The sequence below is a fragment of the Panthera tigris genome, chromosome A2 (assembly GCF_018350195.1).
Source record: "Panthera tigris isolate Pti1 chromosome A2, P.tigris_Pti1_mat1.1, whole genome shotgun sequence".
NCBI lineage: Eukaryota > Metazoa > Chordata > Mammalia > Carnivora > Felidae > Panthera > Panthera tigris.
Genome location: NC_056661.1, coordinates 114,796,944 through 114,816,936, shown reverse-complemented (window position 1 = coordinate 114,816,936; position 19,993 = coordinate 114,796,944). Strand labels below are relative to the sequence as shown.

The 19,993-nt window shown below is 35.2% G+C and overlaps 1 protein-coding gene across 3 annotated transcripts in view; it reads right to left on the bottom strand.

The window, feature by feature from the left end:
* The window catches only part of STK31 (serine/threonine kinase 31), a 75,621-nt gene that overhangs the window by 33,146 nt on the left and 22,482 nt on the right, over positions 1-19,993 (bottom strand). For all 3 annotated transcript variants that reach the window (XM_042968304.1, XM_042968320.1, XM_007089047.2), the window contains exons 9-14: positions 14,862-14,977; positions 12,307-12,466; positions 9,384-9,506; positions 5,512-5,691; positions 3,340-3,456; positions 1,903-2,022 (exon numbers count right to left, since the gene is read on the bottom strand). In XM_042968304.1, coding sequence (XP_042824238.1) covers positions 1,903-2,022; positions 3,340-3,456; positions 5,512-5,691; positions 9,384-9,506; positions 12,307-12,466; positions 14,862-14,977 — 816 coding nt within the window. The remainder of the gene's footprint in view (positions 1-1,902; positions 2,023-3,339; positions 3,457-5,511; positions 5,692-9,383; positions 9,507-12,306; positions 12,467-14,861; positions 14,978-19,993) is intronic.

The following is a 19,993-nucleotide window of genomic DNA, read 5'->3' as shown; positions in this document are numbered from 1 at the left end:
TGACAGCACAGAGCCTGCTTGGGATTCTTTCTCTCTCCCTCTCTCTGTCCCTCCCTCTCCCTCTCTCTCTCTCTCTCATAATAAGCTCTAAAGACAAATGTTCATTCCTTTTGACTTAGTAATTAACATTTTTTGGGAATCTATCTTAAAAACACACAAAATTATGCAAAAGAGTATGTACAGTGTTACTCATGGTTAAAAAAAATTAGAAGTAACCTGAATATCTAACACAGATGAAAGGTTAAATCATGTTATACATCTATGCAAATGATGATGTTACAGTTGCTCAAAATGACAGTATAGAAGAATCATTAATCACATAGGCAATATTCATAATACACCGTTAAGAAACATCTTCAAAACAACTTACAACACAATGCAATCAATGCACAAGACATATATATATATATATATATATATATATATATATATATATATATATATAAATACACACACACACACACACACACATATGTATGTGTGTGTGTGTGTGTGTGTGTGTGTGTATAAGTCACCATCCAAAAAGAAAATACTCTGAAACTGGCACTGATCATTAGTCAAGGGGATTATAATCGATATTTTTACTTCTCCTTATCTTTCTGTTTTTAGCAAATTTTCTACTGTAAACTTGTATAGGCATAAAGATAACAATGGTTTTTTTTTTTTGTTTTGTCTCCATTATACTTATTTTTTTATTCTTGATTATTTATTCTACACAGACATTTAGAATAGAGCAAGGACTCATCAAGTTTAGTTGAATATTACATACTGCCTCTAATTTAGTCCCACAGATGAAACCACACTAAGTTTAAACATAAGTAACATTACCACAAGTAACATTATCCATGTTCTGGATACCCATCACCAGGGAAATGTTAAACCCCAATGATACAGATTTAAACCTCAAAAGTATCATTCTAACTATAAGGTTTTTTGGTTTTGTTTTTGTTTTTTGATTTACCAAATTGGGATCTTCACAGATCCTGACACAGATTTCTTTCTTTTTTGTTTTTAAAAATTTCAAGTTTTTATTTTAATTCTACTTAGGTAACACAGAGTTTTAATATTAGTTTCAGAAATAGAATTTAGTGATCTATCACTTACATAGAACACTCAGGGCTCATCACAGTAAGTGCTCTCTCAATACCCATCACCCATTTAGTGCATCACCCATCCACCTCCTCTCCAGCAATCCTCAGTTTGCTCTCCATAGTTAAGAGTCTCTTATGGTTTGTCTCCCTCTCTTCTTTTTTCTTCCTTTCCCCTATGTTCATCTGTTTTGTTTCTTAAATTCCACGAGTGAAATCGTATGGTATTTGTCTTTCTCTGACTTATTTCACTTAGCATAATACACTGTAGCTCCATCCACATCATCCATGTCATTGCAAATGGCAAAATTTCATTATTTTTGATGACTAATATTCCATTGTGTGTCTATGCATATATATGTGTCTATGGATATATACACCCCCCACATCTTTACCCAGCAACTGCACTACTAGGTATTTCTACAAAGGATAGAAAAATAGGGATTCAAAGGGGCACATGTACCCTGATGTTTATAGTGGCATTATCAACAATAGTCAAATTATGGAAAGAACCCAAATGTCCAACAATAATGAATTAATAAAGAAGATGTGGTAAAGGTTAGGTTTTAAAGAATACAAGGAAATCAAAGATTTATAACAATCAAAAAATTCAACATTTTTTATCAACTAAATTGTTATTTCCACTGTAGGGTGAATTTAATTACAAATCAGCTAACAATGGCTACACTGTTTTCCTAGCAATAATAAATAATTACCTACACACTGGATATTAAACTATTTGAAAAAAAAACTTAAGTCCTAAAAAATTCAAAGCATCAATATATAAGACCAAAAAAATAAAGCATAATCCAACCTCAATACTGTCCTTGTACTTGGATTGTACTGTAGCGATAAGCCTTTCCTCTAAACGGATCTTTTGTAGTACTTGACTATATGTATTTAAAATGATCTCCTTGTCTGCATCACCTTGCTCCTAAGTGAAATAAATCATACATATGGAATTACTGACAAAAGAGTATCCAAAATAATTTAAACCTACAATAACAATGAATAAACTTTAAAATGTTGCCTTTAAGAAATTTCTATTTCAAAGTATTTCTTAAGCATGTATCTTTTTCTAAGCAAAAGAGAGATTGATGTCAAAGATGTTCATATAGGAAATTTTGCTCCCATTACACTATTATTCCTATACCTTTCTAGAGTAGTACTAAAGGAAATCAGGGATACCACTCCATTAAATGTAGGAACTAAACAGAACTTCAACACTTTAAACTATTTTTAGAAATCATCTATTAAACACTTCTAAAATCAAGTCTGACAAAGAAGTAACTTCCAGTTATAAAATAAATATGTCATGGAGATGAAAAGTACAGCACAGAAAACACAGTCAATAATACTGCAATAATGTTACAAAATAAACATACGGTGACTAAGCTTATCCTGGTGAGCACTGTGTGATGTACAGAATTGTCAAATTACTATTTTGTACACCTGAAACTAATATAATGCTATATATTAATCATACTTCAACAATAAAATAATAAAATAATAAAATTAAAGTTTGACTAAACCTTCTAAATACAGACTATTTGAAAATAGGGAAATATAGTAACATAGATGTATTTTTTAACGCCAATCTGAATAAGGTTGCAAGAGGTAAAAAAGAAATAAGTAAAATGAACAACATAACCAATGAGACTTTTGTAAGCCACCTGAAAAACTGGGAAGGAGTCCCAGTAAGCAATAATAACATTACAAAATGCTCTTTTAGGAGTTATACTAATTTCTAACTTGGCACAGCAATAGAGAACATACACAGTACCTAAAGGAAGATACTAATCAGTCTTGTGTATATACTTCGAAAGCTCTCCCAGATTTTATTTCAATTTTTCACAAATTCTAAAGAGTCTTTCTCTTTGAGTATGATAAACCCAAGAATCAAATGACACAGAAAGCTGATACACTCAGATTAAGAACAATTTTCCTAGAATTTTTCCTAGAATTAATTTCCTAGGAGTTTTCCTAGAATTAAACATTAGGCTTTATTTTTAATGTGAAAAGTCCTATTAAATGAAAATATTACTCTGTGGAAGAATAAGAGTTTGCATTGTTCTTGGACTAGAACTTGGATTAGAACTTGACAGGGTTAAAAAAAAAAAAGAACTTGACAGTGTTACTATTTTAAATAGGTCTATAAGAAGAAAACTAAGATCAGTCTTCATACTTTCTAAATAGGAAGAGAAACTATATTGCTTCAAAGGAAGCAATAATAAAGACTAACAATACTCACAATCAGAGATAGCTCCAGCTCTTTGCAGACACTTGACTCAGTCTTCTCTAGGATTTCATCAATAACACCAATTGTGTCTTCAGAAGTTAGTGGTTCTTCCACAGAGAGATCGAAAGCCTCATTTGCAAAAAATTAAAACATGAAATATCTCATTTAATTATTTCAATTAGTATTGTGTCCTTATACCTAGAACAGAGCATTAGCCTATGCACTGGGCAATGTGGCAGAAATAAGGATACACAAGAAAGATAAACTACCCTCACAAAACTTACACATCAAAGAAGAAAAGGTAAGGGGCACCAGGGTGGCTCAGTCAGTTAAGCATCTAACTCTTGATTTTGGGTCAGGTCATGATCTCACAGTTCGTGAGACTGAGCCCCCACGCTGGGCTGTGCAGACTGCTTGGGATTCTCTCTCTCCCTGTGTCTCTGCCCCTCCCCTGCTCACATGCACACTCTCACTCTCAAAATAAATAGACATTAAAAAAAAAAGTACACACATATTACACACTAAATACAGATTTTTTTTAACATAATCTGTGGTTAAGAGACAGAAGAGGACAATACAGAGGAAAAGTATGAAAAGAAACAAACAAACAGAAATAAGACCAAGATTTGGGGGGAGAGGGGAAAGTAAAAGAAGCAGTCTAACTAAAAGCTGGTAGGAATCTTGGGGCACCTGGGTGGCTTAGTCAGTTAAGTGACCAACTCTCAATTTCAGCTCAGGTCATGATCTTACAGTCCATCTCATGAGATGGAGCCCCACATCAGGCTCCATGCTGAGGGTGGAGCCTGCTTAGGATTCTCGCTTCCTCTGCCCCTCCCCCAAGTGCATGTACACACACGCATGCACACACATGCTTTCACACTATCTAAAACAAAAAACAAAAAACTGGTAGGAAACTTAAGTGCTCAGGTGAAAAGTTAAAAGCTGATAAACAGTAAGCAGACAATGTCAGGCCTTTCAAATAAAAAAGGCCTATAATTATACCTGGTATTTGGTGATGACCTGCTAAGTATTTAGCAATCTGGAGATTAAAAACTAAAAATTAAACCCAGATGACTTCCATCTCATTAGGAAAACAAAGGTATTTTCTATCAGGAAATAGACTTTATTAAAATAAAGTGTTAAACAGAATAAAATCAAGGGCCCAAATTATAGAACATAAAGGTCATAACTAGTCACTTTGATTTCAGAGATTCAGATATGTGATTATGGAGATATGGATTTGGGAAACAGCTATGGAAATGAAAGAAAAGGGTAAGTGAAAGTTAACCTAATCAGAGAGACAATTCTGATCAATAACATAAGAAGACAAAGAAATAACTTAGTTATACTAATATATCTACTAAGAAGTGCCAAAAATGAAGAGTTCTGGAAGTAGCTGGAGATTAAAGACTTTTTTTCCAAAACAAAGCTAGAAATGCATATTTGTAAATCATTCACACAGATAAATGCCACCACGGATGTCCCTGCCCTTGCTGAGAAGGTTGTAAAGCAGACAGAAGAACAGAAAAAACAGAGAATCAGTATCAAAATGAGGCTGAAATTTAACTAGGTTTCTGAGTTCATTATACAAAACCATATGCCCCCATAGCTTTTAGAAAATTACATGGTGTTTTTACAGTAATAAATAAGAACTAAAAAGAATGATACACAAAACACCTTTTCTAATATCTAGTATCAACTAAGACTAGTGTTCTTCACTTATTTCAGATATCTTTAAGGTATTTAAGATCTCTAGAATGGAAAAGATTTAAACACTGCCAAACAATTCACATATTTTAAGCATGACTAGTCAGTCAACTAATGTTAAAACATGTCTTGCTAAAAAGGAAACTAAACGAAGAGAAAGCTCTACTACCCTCTAAAACACATGTATATACAGTTACACTACAGCTATAGAATATACACTACAACTTGTAATAAATTCCAGTAATACTGTCTTATACCCACAACAGCTTACTGAAGCTGTTTTCATATATACTCCTAGAGAATAGAAATATGTAGATCCCTCACTCCTTCACCCCAGCCCTGTTCTCCTCAATCCCTTTCCTCCTTTTTCCCTCAGAAAAGTAGTAAATTATATTTGAAAAATTATTCCTAAAAAGCCCACATTCCCTGGTTTATGCTGCAACACCAACACCACCACTGGGCAGGAGCTCTTATTACCTTTACAGTGTTCTGGAACCATCCTACAAGACGTTGTAGAGAAACCTCTGTTTCACTTCTAACACTGGTGAACTCCTCTCTTTTATCACACTTCCAGTCATAAAATTTCTTAAGTATTTCTTCAGAGTTCACCCCTTCTTTGGCCTTTCCATATACTGCCTCTAAAGAGGTTGACAAATCCTACAGAAAGATATTTCTATTAAAGTTTATTAACTTCATATTAGGATTCAAACACTATATTATAATCTGTGAGACATAAAAGTAGTATGTTGAATCCCTGTCCTTGAGAATCTTATAAATAAAACTTAGAAAAAGTTAGGTATGAAAGCATAAAACTACCTAGAAGGTGATTTACTTGGACTATAATAGTGTAAGCTAGACAATTCTATTAAGGAAGACACTGAACATATACATGTACTTAAAAAGCATTTTTTAAAGGACTAGATGAGACCTTAGAGCTTAGTTGCTCTCTCTAGGAATCAAACTCTAAAAATGTTGCTGAGGGGCACCTGGGTGACTCAGTTAGTTGAGCATCCAACTCTTGATTTCGGCTCAGGTCATGATCTCAGGATCATGAGATTGAGTCCCACATTGGGCTCCATGCTCAGTGTGGAGCCTGCTTGGGATTTTCTCTCTCTCTCCCTCTGCCCCTTTCCCCACTCATGCTCTGTCTCTTTCTCTCTCTCTCAATTTTTAAAAAAAAAAATTTTTTTAAATTAGAAATGTCACTGAAGCAAGAGGAAAACTTAAAAGGTCCCAGAAATTTTTATCACAAAACTCTTAAGAAACCTTTGGAAAGACAGAAGACAGTTGGTGCGTAGCAAACAATGAATATAATCACTGCAAAGTGGGAAAAAGCCTGCACCACAACAGAAAATAGCATGTAGGAAAAGTAAACCTTCTTCATATGCCCTTCTCTCTCACACCAGAAAGCAGAAGTACAAAGCAAGAAGCAATGGGTTTATACAAGTACAGTATAGGAACCTAGATGAGGCAAAAACTGATAACCAGTACAGAAAAGCTGCCCACTCCTAAACACTTTTCTTCTCTTTTCCCATGAATACCTGGTAGCATTTACACCCAAGGGTAGTAGCCCTGGAAAACAGTAGTTAGTGGCTGAGGCAGAGGGACTGGGAGGTCCACTGAACAGTAAGATCCTCTACAAGAAAAGCCAACAGGAAGTATCTGAACCCAGATTGTAACCCTAGAAGCTCTGACAAACTATCCCATCCTATTCCCTAAACCACCTGAAGTCTTTTAAGTTATGGTCCAAACTTTCACCCCTTCCTAGGACCCCTCTACCACCCTATCCCATACCTACAAAACAGCACAAAACTAAGACAGCTTATAGTTTTCAAAGGGAATATAAGATCTTTGAAAGGAGGTTCAGAGGAGGGTGAAATGTGTGAATAAAACAAGAACTCTGAAAGAAATATAACAAATTAAGTCACCTTATAAAAAGGAAAGTCACGAACTCAAAACAAGCATAACAAATACTCTCAACAAAAAGAAATATTGAAAATACAAAGCAAAACCAATTATTTACAAACAAAAACCAACTGAAGTTATTAAGAATAAAAAAATAATCTTTGAAATAAATAACACAATGGGTTGGTTAAGCTGCAAAAAGGATACAGCTAGAGAACCAATTAGTGAGCTAGATGGTTAAGTCAAGGATTCCTCAGATACCTCCAAAAAGACACAGAAAAGGATAAAAAACAGAAAAAAATGGATTAACAATTAAAATATGTAGAGAACATTCTGTTAAATCTCCATTTAACAGAAGTCTCAGAATGAGAAAAAGTAAATGGGGGGGAAAGGAGGAATAGTTATCAAATATTTATCAAATATTTCCTAACGAAAGATATAAAACCTCAGACTAAATTGACTCAGATTAAATCTAAACTTAAATATGTTTAGTGCAATTTAAGGAACAAAGTCAAGGGCAAATGTTAAAGTTTCCAGTGAGGGAAAAGGTCACAGAACAAAAGGCAGACTGATACCAACAACAATGGAAATAAGAAAACAACGGATTACTGTTGTCAAAAGCTTGAAGGAAAAATGGGCTTTGGACCTAATATTTTATAGCCAACTAAACAAATGTTTAAAGTGCTTAAATGTAAGCAATTATTTTAGTGTTTAAATAAGATATCCTGAGACATTTAATACCTCACAAAAATCAACCCCACAAAGACCTCTTTGAAAGCACTCTTAGAGAAAATACTTTCATACACAGAGAAAAATCAAAAGATACCAACAACTTATAAAACAAGAATGAGGCGATAACTCTAAAGTTTTTTATCTGAGTTATCCTATACAATACCCATAACACTCTGTGCCTAAAATCCTAAACAACTGTGGTTGTTTGGTTACCCGATCTGGGAAAGGGAAATTCAGAGGAGGAAGACACACCACAGGCAAGTGAGAATGTTCTAAGATATAGGGGGAGAAGGTAGAAAAGAAGGGGAAAAAAAAGAATCCATGATAAAAATACAAAATAATTACAGAAATAAGTTCTATTAAAACAGTAATTACAAATACATAAATCAAGTTACCCATCAAAAGATAATTTTATACATTAGATTCTTTTAAAAAATGATCCATTAGTTGGGGCACCTACGTGGCTTAGTCAGTTAAGCCTCCGACCTTTGATTTCAGCTCAGGTCATGACACAGCTCATGAGTTTGAGCCCCACATCAGGCTCTGCACTAACAGTGTACAGCCTGCTTGGGATTCTCTCTCTCTCCCTCTTTCTCTGCCCCTCCCCGGCTCAAGCTTACTCTCTCTCTCTCTCTCTCTTTCTCAAAATCAGTAAACTTCAAAAAAAAAAAAAAAATGAGCCATTAGCATGTTGTCTAAGAAAGACATTTAATTTAAAACAAAGGATGGGAAAAAGGAAAGATCTACAAAGCAATTATTAACCAAAAAAAAAGGTGGAATAGGAATTATTAAAGGAAACAATATTTTAACACCACAAGGGAAAAACAAAGTTATATAGTGGTTAAAAAGAAAACCAAGTTTAAGGGCATCTGGGTGGCTCAGTCGGCTAAGCATTTGAGTCTGGCTCAGGTCACAATCTTATGGTTCGTGGGTTTGAGCCCAGTGTCAGGCTCTGTGCTGACAGCTTGGAGCCTGGAGCCTGCTTCAGATTCTGTGTCTCCCTCTCTCTCTCTGCCTCTCTCTCTCTGTCTCTCTCAAAAACAAATAAGCATTAAAAAAATTTTTTTTAATAAATAAATAAACATCCTGGAGTTAAATGAAGAAAGGCTGAGGACTTTTAGAGAAAAATTTTAAACATCATTAAAGGAGACAATAAAAAAAAAAAAAGATCGGAATAAGTGAGGAGAAAAATTATGTTAATAGGTAGAATGATAATACTGTCATGCCCGTTAACTCCAAATTAAAGTCATTGCTAGGATGGAGAGAAAGGGCTGAAGACAAAGTTCCATAACATCCTATAGCTATTATACTCTAGCTCCTAATCCTGGATCTTAAAAGCCCTAAAACTCAAGGATCAGGACTCTTGTAACTCTTGACGTGACCCTACCAGATTTTCTGCTAAAAACAGGGATTCACATGCCTGCTACTGCTTCTGTCTCTATGAGTTTTCCCAGTGAATGCTGCTCTAGCAAGCATGATGTGTCTGACCATTTTACCTTATTTGCAAGATAGACACACACACATATATATAAATATTAAATAGATAAATGTAAAATTTTAATTTTATTAAAAAAAATCAGAATTCATCAAAGAAGACAAGAAAAAATTTAGCAGCCATCAGTACTATCTGAGGTCTCTTGGTAAATGCTCATTTCACCTCTCAAATGATAAACGTATTTTAATGTATATATAATATATTTTTGAATTCTAACCTGCAATGTTTTCAAGCGTTTATTAAGAGGTAACTCATCTACTTCCAGAATAAAAACTTCTACTGCCATGTTCAGCTTCTGTTGCACTTCATTTCTTCTGGCAATCAAAATACTCACTTCATTCTGGAAAAAGAAAACAAAGAATAACCGTCATTAATACATCAGGTTTTTTTTTTTTTTACATACTGACCTATATTAAAAAAAATTATCTCTTAAAGTGAATAAAATTTAACATTATAGGAGCGCCTGGATGGCTCAGTCGGTTAAGCATCCCACTCTTGGTTTTGGCTCAGATCATGATCTCACAGTTTCATGAGTTCAAGCCCCAGGTAGCACTCTGTACTGACAATGCAGAGCCTGCTTGGGATTCTGTCTCCCACTCTCTCTGCCCATCCTTACTTGCACTGTCTCTGTCTCTCTCAAAATAAATAAATTAATTTTAAAAAATTTAACATTATGTTCTTCAAACACAGTAGCCTTTAAGACAAATCTCTCAAAAACAAACAAAAAAAGACAACTATATCTCTCCTGAGATCGCCAAACTCAGAGTTCTTTCCCTTAATTAGAAATAAGATATTTAACAATCCTGCTAATTTTTCCTGTTATTTGTGCAACAATGAAATTTTTGTTTTTCTTAAGAAAATTATACAAGTTCTATTATTAATTACACACTACCTCCCTCCTACTCCCATTCCACCCTCAATTCCTTCATCTACTTATCCTTCAAGATTCAGTTAATCTCCACCATAGTAAAACCTCCAATTTGCCTAGGTAGATAGAGATATCCAAGAACCCCATACATGATTTCTATTATAGTACTTATCAAACTATATTGAAACTATTTGTATATCTATCCCATACCCAAGAAGGATAGAGAAGATCATGTCTTAAACAAATCTGTATCTTTGCTACCTATAACAATATCTGGCATGAACACTTAAAAGCTTTAGTTTTAGGGGTTCCTGGGTGGTTCAGTCAGTTAAGCATCTGACTTTGGCTCAGGTCATGATCTCATGGTTCATGGGTTCAAACCCCATATTGGTCTCTGTGCTGACAGCTCAGAACCTGGAGCCTGCTTCAGATCTGTGTCTCCCTCTCTCTCTGCTCCTCCCCCACTCATGCTGTGTTCTCTTTCTCTCTCTCAAAAATAAATAAACATTAAAAAAAATTTTAAAGCTTGAATTTTAGGATATTTTTTGTGTCCACCCAATCAGACCATTTTATAGCTCTATAGACTAAAGAAAAGAATCTCTTCATCAAAAATACAAATACATAAATGAAAATAACAATACTAAGACCCAAATTAAGTTCAATAAGGGCAATAAAATGGCAACTCTGAGTGGCAGTTATGACTCTGTATTTATCCAATAATCCACTCTTCGGCCTATCAAATGAGCTTTAGGGCAATGAAGCCTAAAAGTAAGTCCTGAAAATATTAGCAATAAGTAGAAACATATATCACTTTAACAAAAAAATCACATTTGTTCTACTAAAATACTAAGTCCTGGAGCTACATTAAGCCCTCTTCCTTTCTGTCTTGAATCACTGTCCTATGCTCAAACCAGAAAAACAAAAGTTAAAAAAACAGTTCTTATTCATCTTATTACATGAAAATACATTATGAAATATTTTAATATTGATGATACAGTTTAAATGGGGAGAGAATAAATATACTCTGCAGTCAGACATACCTGGGTTGAAATTCCATATTAACACTTAGAGCTAAGTAATCTTCAGCAATTTCCTTAAGCTACGTGGGCCTCAATTTCCTCATTTATAAATAAGAGCAAAAATGTCCTTTTAAAAGTAAGTGTAAGAAAAAGTTTATAAAGTACCTATTAACACCACCTGTGTTTCATAGAGATTCAAAACTTCTTGCTTCTGCCACTTTTTTTTCTTCCATCATCAGAATTAATCAGTTACGGTCAAATATGTAAAATGACACAAATATAATCGCTTCTCCAAATTAAACATCCCCGACATTTCCAAAGGCCTAGTGATTCTGTTCACTTCTCAACTGAGAGCCAGCTAGGTTGCCAACTGGGCAGCCCAGGTATGAACTGGGAAGAAGACTTTCAGAGTACAATCCCCAGAGGCAGAAATCACCAATACTTACAACAGGGCAACTCCAAACACAAGTATAGAGCTTACAGGTACTTTGGAAAGCTATGACTGTGGTGAATTATCTTTACATGAAAAACAAGGAGTTCTGTTCAGCTCAATATGATAAACTAAAGAAAACTGTGAGAGGAAATAAATATACTTGTACCTATGCTAATAAAGAATTCATAGGAAATAATCCATTCTCCATACCCCTCCGCTACCCACAAATAATCACCTCTAAACAAGGGGTGCGTTAATAGCATTTAATAGTAAGGCAGAGTTGAATACTGAAGCTTAAAAGACACCAATCAGACCCAAAAACAAGATACATTAGCAAGTGTCAAAGTCACCCTGGCTTACAAGCTTCACTCCCCTCAAAAGCCACCATCTTTTATAAGCATAGCTTCCAAGATCCCTCAAGGATGGTATGCCCAGTTGCAAAAGCCTCCACCAATTCTTTGTACTTTATAGCTCAAGTCCAGATATAAATTACCAACTAGGAAGTTTTATTTATCTAAACTAGTAACATGAATTATCATTTTATCAAATTACCAAGGGAACAGAAAGAGAATTATCCAAAGGTCAAATTCTCATGCAAAAGGGGAAAAGATTTTTTTGACGCTTTATCCACAGTCACCATTATCTATCCTACTTTTTTTTTTAATAAGGCAATAAAAGATATCAAATTAACATGAAGATGCTATAAAAATTAAAGATTTCATACAAAGTAGCACTACAGTATCTACAATCCTTCTTCTTTTTCAAAAGATATCTCATGTTCAACAAATAAAACCATAACAGAAAAAAATTCTTGACCTACCACATTTTCACAAATTTGTATGTTCTCCTGAGCAAGACTGTATTCTGCCCAAATTCTCTCTAATTCAGTCAAAGAAGCTGGGTTAGTAAAGCACTCTTCCTCTAACACTTGCAAAGCATCTGAAAGGTCATTTCCAAAACGAACATTGATGTTGACACGTCTATTCAAAAACAAAAGCAAAAAGGAAAAGATCAAAACATTTTTAAGTTCAGGACACCTGGGCGGCTCAATCAGTTAAGCATCTGACTTCAGGTCAGGTCATGATCTCGCCATTGGTGAGTTTGAGCCCCAGATGAGGCTCCAGGCCTAGAGTCTGCTTCAGATTCTGTGTCTCCCTCTTTCTCCTCCCCTCCCCTGCTCATGCTCTGTCTCTCTCTCTCAAAAATAAACAAACATTTAAAAAAGAAATTTTTTTAATGGATGTGGGAAGAAGTTACACTTAAATAATAATGGTCTAAAGTAACTACGTACAACATTAACATGAAGAGGTACTTTTTAAAACCTTATGTAAAATCATAAATAATTGGTATAACTTATAATTAAACATACATTTGATTGAGAGGCACGTGTGTAGTTCAGTCAGTTAAGCATATGACTCTTGATTCTGGCTCAGGTCATGACATCACTGTTCAGTTCATGAGATCAAGCCCCACATCAGGCTCTGTGTTGACAGCATGGAGCCTGCTTGGGATTCTCTCTCCCTCCCTCTCTCTCTCCCCCTCCTCTGTTCACACGCATGTGCTCTCTCTCTCTCAAAATAAACAAACATTAAAAACTTAAAAATATTTGACTGAGAAAAAGAGCAAATAAAACTTGTTAAAAAACCTTTACATAAAGGACAACTTTGGAAGTCTGCAGAACTTTAAATGATATCAAACAGACCTTAAATCTCGGTCTACAATTAGATTTCTGAATACTTCCTTAAAAATGTTAGACTTGGCCAATCTTGCTTACCAAGACTACAGCCACATAGTCCTTGTACCTTAATATGCAGATTAGCATTTGTGGAATTGAAAAAAGAAAAAACAAAAAAACATTTGGAGAAGCAGGCCAGTTAGCAAAACCAATGAGGCCCATCCATATTCTTTTCTCTAGTTTCCAACTAGACTGCCACCATTCTAACAGCACATTATTTCCTCAAAGATGGATTAAAATTATTGGATTATTTTGGTCCTAAGTCTGACTCACAGCTGTGCCAGTGTAGCCACTTAATTTTTGGTAGTGCATCAAAAGTTGATTAGGTTCTAGAAGGACAAAATTACTCAAACTATCTAAAGGCTTATAAACCAGATGACAACTGATGGATTTATACCGGAGTACATAAATTTCTACTGGACAAAACACCAACACACAGTATTAATTCAGGTCACCAACTTCTTAGTGTTTGAAAGTACATGAGAAAATGAATTACTGATTTAAGTTCTTTGTGTAGATTGGAAAGGGAACTAAGTTGTCTTGAGAACTATTTTTTTCCATATTCCAGAACAGGGTGACAAATTATCACTAACCAACAATAAAGCTATTCTCTATTAATATAAAATACCTACATAAATCATATATGGAGTCTAAGAAAAGCCAAATAAACTGTGTACAAGACTTGCTTACCAATTTCTTCTTCTTCTGACTCTAGGAAGACTACTTTTCTGACTGTATGAAAACCACTTTTTTCTTTCTTTAGATAGAGTACTATTAAGTATTTAAATTACCAAAATCTATGGGGTACCTGGGTGGCTCAGTCAGTTAAGGGCCCAACTTCAGCTTGGGTCATGATCTCGCAGTCCATGAGTTCAAGCCCCACATCAGGCTCTGAGCTGTCAGCACCTGGTGAGTCTGGAGCCTGGTTCAGATTCTATGTTTCCCTCTCTGTGTGCCCCGCCCCCACTTGCAGTCTGTCTGTCTCTCTCTCTCGCTCTCTCTCTCTCTCTCAAAAATAAATAAAACATTAAAAAATAAAATGAAATAAATTACTGAAATCTTTAGTTTCAGTATAAGCCTGAAAATAACACTAAGAACTCCAACTGGACTTAGTAGTTTCCCATCAAACTACCACTTAGAACTTGTGTTAATTTTTACATTTCACTCTCATAGATGACTTTAGAATATAACTCCATGTGGGGGCGCCAAGGTGGCTCAGTTGGTTAAGGGTCTGACTTCGGCTCAGGTCATGATCTCATGGTTGGTGATTTCGAGATCCGCGTCGAACTCTGTGCTCACAGCTCCAAGCCTGGAGCCTCCTTCGGATTCTCTCTGGCTCTCTCTGCCCCTCCCCTACTCGTGCTCTGTCTCTCTCTCTCTCTCTCTCTCTCTCTCTCTCCCTCTCAAAAAATATATAATAAACATTCAAAAAAAAATTTTTTTTAAGAATATAACTACATGTAATGACAAAGGAATGCTGACAAAAATACTATAAAATTTATCTCAGGAGTTTTAGTTTTTCTCTTTGAGGCATAAAAATATAAAGATTAAGTCTCAAAGCAAAAATGATGGGCATACAATTTAAATAAAGCACTAACAAATTAGCAATTATTTTAAATTGTCCTTCTTAAAAAACCTACCTAATTTCTTTCAGTATTTCAACCTTAGCTGCCAGATTTTTCATTCTGGTACCTACACGAGTCTTCAGAGTGCTTTCTAAATGTTTAGTCAAATCCATGGTAGTTGCTTTCTCTTGCTGCAACAAAAAATAAGCACATCTTAGTGAGTCTCAAACAGGAAACTGTATTTCTACTGTCACTTACATGATTTTAAGGCATAACTAAAATTTTAAAGGTTAAAAAATTTGGGGGCACCTGGCTGGCTCAGTCAGTGGAGCATGCAACTCTTCATCTTGGGGTCATGGGTTTGAACCCCACTTTGGGCACTGAAATTACTTTAAAAGAATTTTTTTAATGTTAAGCCAGAGGACAACTGACTTCCCTATAAATTGGGATCTGAAAAAGATAATATATTCCAGGCTTCTGCCTTCACACAGATTAGGGACTCATTCATTGAGTCAGATTAGGATTCATCCTAATAATCCAAACAGAAACAAATTTCATATAATACATGTCTTAACACTTAAATTTTAAAAAGATAAGTAAAAGATCCCCATAGAAACCCAATGATTCTCAATGACAATTTATTTTCTGACAAAGTCTTATGTCATTCTACATTACAAAAGAATCAAAAACATTATTTGCTTGACCCAAACTAGATTAAACTCCCTGATTCTGAGTGGTATCTCAAATACATGTCTACCATAATCATCCAAAATAACATACAGAGCAATAATATAAAGATCTGGCAGTTTTATTCCAGTTATACTACATACCAGATATTATACGGTTAAACATAGAAATATTACTCAGTATTTGAACAACATGCTCTTCGGTTAAATAAAAAGAGAGAGGGGGCGCCTGGGTGGCTCTGTCAGTAAAGCGACCAACTTCAGCTCAGGCCATGATCTCACAGCTTGTGGGTTCAAGCCCCACATCGAGCTCTGTGCTGACAGCTCAGAGCCAGGAGCCTGCTTCAAATTCTGTGTCTCCCTCTCTCTCCGCCCCTCCCCTACTCACACTGTGTCTCTCTCCCTCAAGAATAAAATAAAACATTTAAAAAACTGAAGAAAAAAAAAGAAAGAGAGAACCAGCATATACTGAATGTTTATTACTAATATGCTACACTCAGGTATGCTCATGCCCTTCTGCTCTCATTTGTTGAGCAGGAGACCATGAAGAATCAGTTATGTTTGTTCTTAACTCTGTTTACAACTACTGGAATTGTTCTTATAATTACTCCAAAATTGCATAAACATAAGAAATAGAAGTGGGAAAATAAAAAGTAGTTAAATCTTTGAAAATGTGCTTACTGATTTACAAAGACTACATTAAAACAAATCTTTAACACAAGCTGCTAATGAATTATATGTGGATGAGAACTATAAAATATGAGGGAAAGAATCATTTATATCTAAAAAAACTGTGAAATTAAACTCAAACATCTTGAATTTATTATTAATCCACTTATAAAAAAATAGAACTCAGATAAAAACAGTATGGTTTTTAAGACAAAGAACAAGTAAGACAAACAGAAAATATGTCAAATTTAAACCCAACCACATCAATAATCACATTAAATGAAAATTAGCTAAACATTCCAATTAAAAGATAGGAGATTATCAATCTGGATAAAAAAGCTTACATTCCACTATATGCTAAGACACACTAATCAGACACAAAAGGGTAAAAATTAAAGGATGGAAAAGATATACCATGCAAACATGGCTATATTAATATCAGGCAATGTGGACTTTAACACAGGAAACATTCCCAGGGATACTGCATAAAGAAGAGTCAATTCATCAGGAGGACACACCAATCCTAAATGTGTATGCAATTAATAACAAAGTTTCAAATTCACACAGTAAAACTTAACAAAAAAGGAGAAAACAGACAAAACCACAATAATATTTGGAGATTTCAACACTCCTCCCTGGATATGGATCAGACAAATAGACAGAAAATCAGTCAGGATACAAAAGACTTCAACAACACTATCAACTGATTCGAACTACCTAACATTTATAAAACACTCTACCCAACAACTATAGAATACACACAACTTTTTAAAGTACAAGGAGCATTTCCAAAGACAAACCATATGCTGGGTAATAAAGCAAATACAATAAATTTTAAAGAACTGAAATCATACAGTATGCTCTCTGATACCAAAAAATTAACTATTTCCCCCAAATTAATTGGGGGGAAATCTCCAAATATGTTAAAATTAGGCAACATAATTCATAATTCAAAAATATCACAAAATAATTTTAAAAACATGTTTAGGGGAACCTGGGTGGCTCAGTTGGTTGAGTGTGAAACTTCAGCTCACGTCATGATCTTACAGCTTGTGAGTTCAAACACTGGGTCAGGCTCTGTGCTGACAGTTCAGAGTATGGAGCCTGCTTTGGATTCTGTGTCTCCCTCTCTCTCTGCCCCTCCCCTGCTCAGACACTGTCTCTCTGTCTCTCAAATAAATAAACATTAAAAAAAAATTTTTTAATCACACAGCTAGTAAAATAAACTAAATTAAAAAATAAAAATGTTTAAGTAATAAAAAACAAAATATCAAAATCTGTGGGCTACAAATAAAGTGGTGCTTAAAAGGAAGTATCTTTCGGGGCACCTGGGTGGCTCAGTCAGTTAAATGTCTGACTTTGGTTCAGGTCATGATCTCGCTCAGGTCGTGATCTCACAGTTCACAAGTTCAAGCCCAGCATCAGACTCTGTGCTGACAGCTCAGAGCCTGGAGCCTGCTTCGGATTCTGTGTCTCCCTCTCTCTCTGTTCCTCCCCTACTTGCACTCTGTCTATGTATCTCAAAAATAAAGATGAAAAAAATTTTTTTTAATTTTTTTAAAAGTACTTTAAATGTTATAAAAGAACAAAAGATTTAAAAAAATGGTATCAATTTCCATCTAAAGAAACTAGAGGGGCAAATCAAAGAGGAAGAAAGGCAATCATAAAGCAAAGAAATCAATACAAAAGAAACAATAAATTAAAAAACCAAGAGATCTAGGATGCCTGGGTAGCTCAGTCAGTTAAGTGTCCAACTTCAGCTCAGGTCATGATCTCGTCGTTCATGGGTTCAAGCCCCACATAGGACTCTGTACTGACAGCTCAGAGCCTGGAGCCTGCTTCAGATTCTATGTCTCCCTCTCTCTGTCTGCCCCTCCTCTGCTTGCACTGTCTCTCTCTCAAAAATAAAAATAAACATTAAAAAAATGTTTTTAACCAAGAGATCCAAAAATCAGTTCTTTGAAAACACTAAAAACTTCACATTTCTGGTCCAGCATGTAAAAAGCCTAGAAATCACCACACCATCTTAACAAGTAAAAAAAACTAAATAAACTGAAACAGCAACAAGTCTTGAAACTTTACATGAGGTGAGGTCACAGGGCAAAACTGCTACCCCCAAAACTAGAGAGACAGGCAAATAAAAGCCATCCACAACTTAACTAGAGCAGAAACTTCTGAGGGAAGCAGTCTGGTATAGGTACACCTCAACTTTAACTGACAAATGCTGAAGGCTCAAGGTGAACAACCTGGAGTTAGAAACTCCAGGCAAACTGTCATCAGGATGTCCATCTGTTTTGTGAGTCTCTACCAGGTTCTCATAATATAAATATAAAAAAGTCCCCTCAAGCTCCCAGGCAAAGGGGAAAAGGAACCATTTTGAAATATGCCAGAGTATTCTATTCTTAACAAGATCTGCCCTCATGGAAACTATTTAAACCAAGCCTAACTTGCTGGGGTTTTATCAGAGACTAACCTGAGGGAAGGAAAATACCCAACTCTAGCCCACTCTAGCCACCCTGTCCTACCTAAAAGGGGTGGGCGGTGGGGGGAAGCTTGTGTGAAATTCAAAGTCCAGAGACAGAGGACTATAAAATGCTCCTTCCTCCCCCACACCTTATCACCACATTACTAAAGGCTTGATTACAGCAAATCCCTTTACCCAGGACATCATGCCCAACTACCAATAAAAAATTACAATATATAGTAAAAGACAAAAAAACACATTTGGAAAAAATAAAGCAAGAATCAGAATCAGACTCAGACATGGCATGGGCAGATACTCAAACTGTCAGGCCAGAAATTTTAAACATGGTATTATTAATATGCTATGGGCTCTAACACATAAAGTAGACAGCATGCAAGAACAGACAGCCACTATAAACAGAGAGATGGAAATTCTAAGAAACATACAAAAAGAAATGCAAGAGATCAAAAACACTATAGCAGAAATGAACCATTTTGATGCACTTATCAGTAGACTGGACACGGCTGAGGAAAGAATCTTTGTAATCCAAAATATGTGAATTCATATGTCCACAAAAAGAGGTGTACAAAAGTAAGTACACAGTGGTTTCATTCATAACAACTAAAACCAGAAACAACCTAAATACAAACTGTGGTATATTGCTACAATGAATACTACTCTGCAATAAAAAATGAACAAACTTCTAATACACACGACATAGATAAATCTCACAAACAATATGTTGAGTTAATGAAACCAGACACAACAGAGTATATATCAGAATATTCCATTTATATAAAGTACAAGACTAAAACTAAACTATGGTGATATAAATCAGAATAGTGGTTGCCTTGGGTAGGAGGAAGAGAACAGACTATAAGGAGGCACCAAGGAACTTTACAAAGTTGAACTAAACATTTTTAATGTTGAGTAGGTAAAGTAAATGGCCTTTAATCCATTTACAGTCTTCATGGAAAAGGACAGAGGAACACACTCAGAGAAAAAAAATAAAAGGCAGGTGATTAATCTCCTTGTCAATTAGACTTCTAAAGAAAACAGACTATTTTCTAAGAGGAAGAGTTCTTATCTCTGAAATGCCCTTAGGAGGATGTCCCTAGATAAATGAATAGTATTTATAATAGTTAGAACCCAAGATTTATGGATTTATGAGGCAGAGCTCCCTATGGATATGGGTTTATGGATTTAACGGCTGAAAATTCAGTTCAGTTACCAATGCTGACCATTGATTTATTGAGCCTAACAAAACCCTGATTAAAACAAAAAGCAAACAAACAAACAAAAAATCCAGGGGTGCCTGGTGGCTCACTCAGTTGGTAAAGTGTCTGACTCTTGGTTTCAGCTCAGGTCACAATCTCACGGTTCATGGG